General features: G+C 51.1%; 1 protein-coding gene across 1 annotated transcript; it reads left to right on the top strand.

Moving 5' to 3' along the window:
- The first annotated feature begins 1,156 nt into the window (after positions 1-1,156).
- On the top strand, positions 1,157-4,553 carry egr2b (early growth response 2b). Its single transcript, XM_038773492.1, is given in 2 exon segments — positions 1,157-1,736; positions 2,237-4,553. Coding segments are annotated over 2 exon segments (1,251 nt in total). The 5' UTR covers positions 1,157-1,576; the 3' UTR covers positions 3,328-4,553.
- The last annotated feature ends 1,395 nt before the right edge of the window (positions 4,554-5,948 follow it).

Below are 5,948 nucleotides of genomic sequence, written 5' to 3'. Positions count from 1 at the left end.
CGAAAGTGAGTGAGTGTGTGAGAGACTGAGTGCGTGTGTTAGAGAGTGAGTGAGTGACAAAATGTGTGTTAGACAGTGATTTCCAGTATGTGAGTGAGTGAGTGTGTTCGGGAATGTAAGTGACAGAGTGTGTATGTGAGAGAGTGTTAGAGAGAGTGTATGAGAGTGCGTTAGGAATGCGAGTGACAGTGTGTGTGAGAGAGTATGTGTGTTAGAGAGTCCCAGTGTGTGTGAGTGTGAGAGCGAGAGACGGGCAGTAAAAGAGACTGAGCGAGAGTGTGACAGACAAGAGCAGAGAGTGAGACCTATCAAAGAGAGAGTGGAAACTCCAAGAGAAAGTAGGACAGATCAATACTGATTCTCCAGGCCTCTGCTCGCGTGTGTTAACCTAGAACAGATCCAAACATTGCATTCCGGACGTTGGTGCTTGTTTAAGCACGGAATGTTTCCGGGACATCATTCTTAAATCTGACTCCGCCGTACTGGGATGGAGCCACTGGAGCTGTGTGGTTCAGAGAGCAGACACCTAGTGAAGGGGGCAAGAGCCAGAGTTACTCTGGAGTTGAAACAGGAATAGTGTTCATTCAGGATAGGTCCCTGTGGAATGCAAAGCGGTGAGAAACTTTCGGTAGCTCTTATTAATATCTAAAGCGTTGAGAGCAAAATATACGCCCCCCCCCCCTCCGTGTGTGTAACTGAACCCACTGCGGATGTGTCTGTTGGAAGAAGAGCAGCTCCCGGCGGCTGTTTGCAGCGACTCTGCGGTGGCTCCTGTGTGGGTTTTTTTGTGTGTGTGGCTCCTTCCACTCCCCACTTTTCTGCCTGTTGTGTCTCTCAGCTGCTAGTGCGGCTTTCGCCAGTTTCCGTGACTTCGCTGGCTTTCCGGAATTTCGTGCCACCAAATATGGGGAGTGGAGGGGCGGTCGGAGTCCCCGCCCCTCTGCCCTGCCTTCCTTCCTTGCCGGATCCTCTCTCCATACATGGACAGGCAGCCGCGGCCGGAATCTCTCCATGTTCACTCAGCCCAGCAGGGAAGTGAGGGCGCAGCACTGAGCGGTTCCCAAAGCCCCCCCCCCCCCCCCTGTCTCCCCTCACTCACCCCACCCCCTCCCCCCGGTTCTGGGGTGGTCGGGGGGGGGGGGGGGGGGGTTATGCCCGCGCGATGCCTCCTCTGGCCGAGGAGCCAGGTCCCCGCCCACCGCGTCACTGAGACTGGTTACAACCCTTTCCTCTCTCAGTCCATATATGGTCTCTTACGTCACGGGGCATTCGGCAGCCTGGGATAAATAGTAAAGTGAGCCTGTGAAAGGGGGAATTGAAGCAGAGAGAGTGAGAGAGTGAGAGTGAGAGAGATAAATAGAGAGAGAGAGACATTAGTAGCAGCTAAAGCATTAGAAAGCATCCCGCGAGTCAGGGCAACCCAAACAGACACAGCTCACTTTCAACATTTAGACACTATAACGCGCGAAGAGGCACAGAGAGAGAGTGAGGGAGAGAGGCTGGAGGGGTCTGGGGGGAGGAAAGAAAACTTTTTTTTCTTCTTCTTAATTCATCCAAGACCCAGCCAAAACAAACGATGACGGCGAAAACGGCGGAGAAGATCCCGCTGTCCCTCGGTGGTCTCTTCCATCAGCTCCCGGAAAGCATGTACTCGGTGGATGAGATCAGCTCGCTGCCTGTCTCCCTCGCCGCCTTCACTAACCAGGAGCTGGCACAGTATGAGCAGATGCCCTCAGGTAAGCAGCTTGGCACCGGCCGCTTGTGCGCGGCTCGGGGGTGGTGGTGGTGGGGGGGAGTTCATAACCCGTAAAAATCTTCGGGGTGATGTTTATTTATCTTTTTGGTTTTGATTGAAGCTGCAGTTTGCACGGGTGCAGGGAAGTGGTGATTTATAGAGAGACAGTTGCATTTTATTCATGCTGTCCGGGGGGGGGGGGGGGGGGGGGGTTAGAATGAATGGAGGGGGTGAAATTATTTTAAAAGGTGAAATGAAAACGGAATAACAATATACTGGAATTAGGAAAGTTAAAGAGCGGGGATTGATCAGCCGGTTGAGCAGACACTGCTGTGCGGTTTGTTGTGTTTGCTCTCCTGTTTATTATTGGCTTCTCTCAGCGGTTCAGTCCCAGGTGGAGTTCAGTTCAGCTATTGGCTGTGACAACCACCGCGTGGAGTTCTCGCTGTCCGAAACTCGGCAAAGTGAATGCTAACTATGCCCCACTTTCTTAATCCTCAGCAGATGGAATGATTAACGTGGACATGGGCAGCGAGAAGAGACCCATCGACCTGCCTTATCACAACTATCACCCAAACCCTGCTTCCCGCGGTCAGACTTTTACCTACATGGGCAAGTTCTCTATTGACTCTCAATGTGCCAGCGCCAATTGGAGCCCCGATGGAATCATTAACATAGTGAGTACTGGGATCTTTGGAGTCCCTCCACCTTCCTCCACCTCGTCGTCCTCCTCCTCCTCTTCCTCGGCCTCTCCGAATCCGCTCTCCAGCACCCTCAGCTGCACAATGGCACAGAACCCGAGTGAGATGGAGCACATGTACTCGCCGCCGCCTCCTTATACCTGCGGGGAGATATACCAGGAGCCGGCTCCCTTCTTCAGCACCTCCACCTGCAGCCTGGGATACCCTCCTCCCTCCTACCCTTCCCCCAAGCCGGTGGTGGACAACACCTTATAACCCCATCCTGCGGAGTACAGCAGCATCTTCCAGCCTCAGCACCCGCACCGAGAGCTGAACCCAGCAATCGAGCGCAAACCCTTCTCCTGCCCGGTGGAGCAGATCAGGATGGCCCCTCCGCTCACCCCTCTCTCCACCATCAGAAACTTCACTCTGGGGAACACGTCGGGGGAAGGGACTCGGCTGCCCAGCGCTTATGGTGGACACAACCTGCCCCTCCGGCCCATCCGGCTCAGGAAGTACCCCAACCGCCCCAGCAAGACCCCGGTCCACGAGAGGCCCTACCCGTGCCCGGCCGAAGGCTGCGACCGCCGCTTCTCCCGCTCGGACGAGCTCACCCGGCACATCCGCATCCACACCGGCCATAAGCCCTTCCAGTGCCGCATCTGCATGAGGAACTTCAGCCGGAGCGACCACCTGACCACCCACATCCGCACCCACACCGGGGAGAAGCCCTTCTCCTGCGACTTCTGCGGCAGGAAATTCGCCCGCAGCGACGAAAGGAAGAGGCACACCAAGATCCACCTGCGGCAGAAAGAGAAGAAGCTGGCCAGCGAGAGGGCGGCCAACTCCACAGTGACAACCCTGTGCTCAGGGAGCAGCCCTCTGACCGTCTGTCCGCCCAGGACAGTATAAACATGGAAAGGACATGCTAAATGACACTACCCGCAAGGCGAAGAACTGCAAAGGGAACAGAGTTATCCGTGGCAGATTGCACCTACGTTTCCTTCAGCTTATGTGTTTACATTTTGCTCATTGGCATCCTCTCAAAGACCCTCAAAATGTCACCCATTCCCCATCCCTACCCCCAGCCTAGCCCCCACCCACCTTTACTTTTGGGGAAGGGGAAGCCAGTCAATTGCTTTTTTTGGGGGGAGGGATCCTGCTTTTGGCTAAAGTGCTTAAACTCGCCGGGGTACCAGTGCATATCTGGTGTTAACTAGCGCTCTCCCCAGAAGTTCCCGGCCGGAGCCCGCAAGAAGCTGGCCAGAGTTTGTGAACTGATGGAAGCGCGGGAGAGAGAGGGAAAGGGGGCTTGAGACGCCGAAAGTGTGGTTACTGGGAGTTCACAGAGCAGGTGGCAAAAGGGGATATTTTGTAAACAAGGCAGCGAATGTTTGAGGAAACTCGCTCCTGCACTTTTGTTTAATCTAGATTGGTCACTAATGTCTACAAACAACACCAATGCGCGGTAAATGGCATAAAAGCTCTCTAATCCGACAAAATAACCAAGGAATGGCTTCCTCTTGTCGAAGTCTAAGTTTTTAATAGGATTTGTGCAGCAGGTATTTCACATTTTAACGTTTTCCCTCCATTTCTGGGGAGAGGCAGAGCAGAAACCAGGGGGTGGGGTTAGAGTGGAGTTCAACCTGACCAGTAGTCAATGAGGGACAACCTTTATCCGGTGTTAGTTTAAATGGCAAATGGATGTTCTGTACTTTCGCATTTAAACACTGCATGCTGAGATTGTCTTGGTGCCTTGTTTATTGTGGACGATTTTACATGTCTGCATGTAAATATCCCGCCTTAAAGGACTGACTGACCGTGGCAATCATGAAATCGCCAATAACCTTGATGGACAGGCGAAACTGTTCAAATCCTGCCAATTAATCTGGAGATTTTTAGAAAATATTTTTGTACGCGTTCTTTTTGTGCTAATATCTACCAGTGTTTAAAATTTTGTAGCAAAGCTCTGGTTGTAAAGAGTGTGAATAATTTTATGTCGTTAATGCTGACCTGTTCAATGGTTTAATGTATTGGTGTAAAACCACTAACTGGGTAAACAAATTGGGACTAATCAGTCCTCGCAAGATGTATTGTTTTATGGTTCTATTGATGTAAATATAATTTTACAAAATATGCTCCATCGTCTGTGTATTCTTTTAAAATTGCACCCCCGAAACCGTTCAGTTATGCAGCACTTGTGATCTGCAGTGTAACTGTCTGAAAGGGCGGTGGAATTGTAACTTTCAAAGGTGGGATTAGATTCAGACTTGGTAAGAAAAATAATGAAGGGACACGGATGGAGAGTGGGGCTGATTGGACTTCTATCCCACGGCAACGACGGGCCGAAGGGTCTCTTCTGTGCAATGTCAATTCTACTTTTCCAATCAAGACTTCCAACTCCCTCACTGCTGCACTGCTCGTCACTAGGATCACCCTTGCAGGTTTTGTTTAATGGCACGGCCTTCCTAAAGTGCAGTCAGCATAAGCGGGAAACCGTTTTAATCGGGCGGCCAGTTTAAGAGTTGCGTCCTGCAACTCCAATTTTCCCTTAATCTGCACGTGTTAGTGTCACCTTACAGTGTGTTTTCTCCGCTAACTGACTGGGACAAGTTGGGTTAGCTGCAAATGGCCATGCAGTTTGCCACGGGGTGAAGTGACACCAAGATAGTTCGGACCTTTCCCATTCACACAGGAAAAAACAGCTGGCTGGTGAGATGGGGAATGCAGCAGTAACTGTAAACAGTAAACTGTGTACTTGCTATGTTCCTTTTTCCAAGGGATACTGAATGTGATTGCAGCTTGGGATATTTCGAGTTAATTTATTCCTGTATTCTGTACCTCGTTAAATTCGATGTAGAGTTCCACACAATACCCGCACCCACCACGTCCTTTTATCTGGGCACTGGGAGAGTTGGGGGAAGCTCGGTTGGAATAGAATTGGTATATTGAACACAAGTGGAACCAAAGCTCCCCTGGTCCCATCTCTCTGCCGTTGATAACGGAGAGCTCAATCAAGTCTCTCTCCCAAAAACTAACGCCTTTCTCAAATAAATTACAAATTTCATACTTTTCCATTTCGAAACACTCCATCGTTTAACATCGATCCAGGAGTTGGAGTTCCATTTGGATGTACTTCAAACACGAAGTGAGGGGACTACAAATGTTTTCAAAAATGGGGAAAAGGGGAGCTTCACTGGGGTCCCAGTTTGTATTGCGAGGTAGGGCGGGGGTCTCAGTTTGTATTGCGAGGTAGGGCGGGGGTCTCAGTTTGTATTGCGAGGTAGGGCCCCAGTTTCAATTGAGAGTTGGTGGTCCCCGTTTAAATTGAGATGTAGGGTGGGGGTCCCGGTTTGAATTGAGAGGTGGGGTCTCAGTTTGAATTGAGAGGTAGGGGTCTCAGTTTGAATTAAGAGGTGGGGTCCCGGTTTGTATTGAGATGTAGGGTGGAGGTTCCAGTTTGAATTGAGGGATGGGGTCTCAGTTTGAATTGAGGGGTGGGGATCTCAGTTTGAATTGAGGGGTGGGGATCT

The sequence above is a fragment of the Scyliorhinus canicula genome, chromosome 16 (genome assembly GCF_902713615.1).
Source record: "Scyliorhinus canicula chromosome 16, sScyCan1.1, whole genome shotgun sequence".
Taxonomy (NCBI): Eukaryota; Metazoa; Chordata; class Chondrichthyes; order Carcharhiniformes; family Scyliorhinidae; genus Scyliorhinus; species Scyliorhinus canicula.
This window is presented reverse-complemented; position numbering and strand designations above follow the sequence as displayed.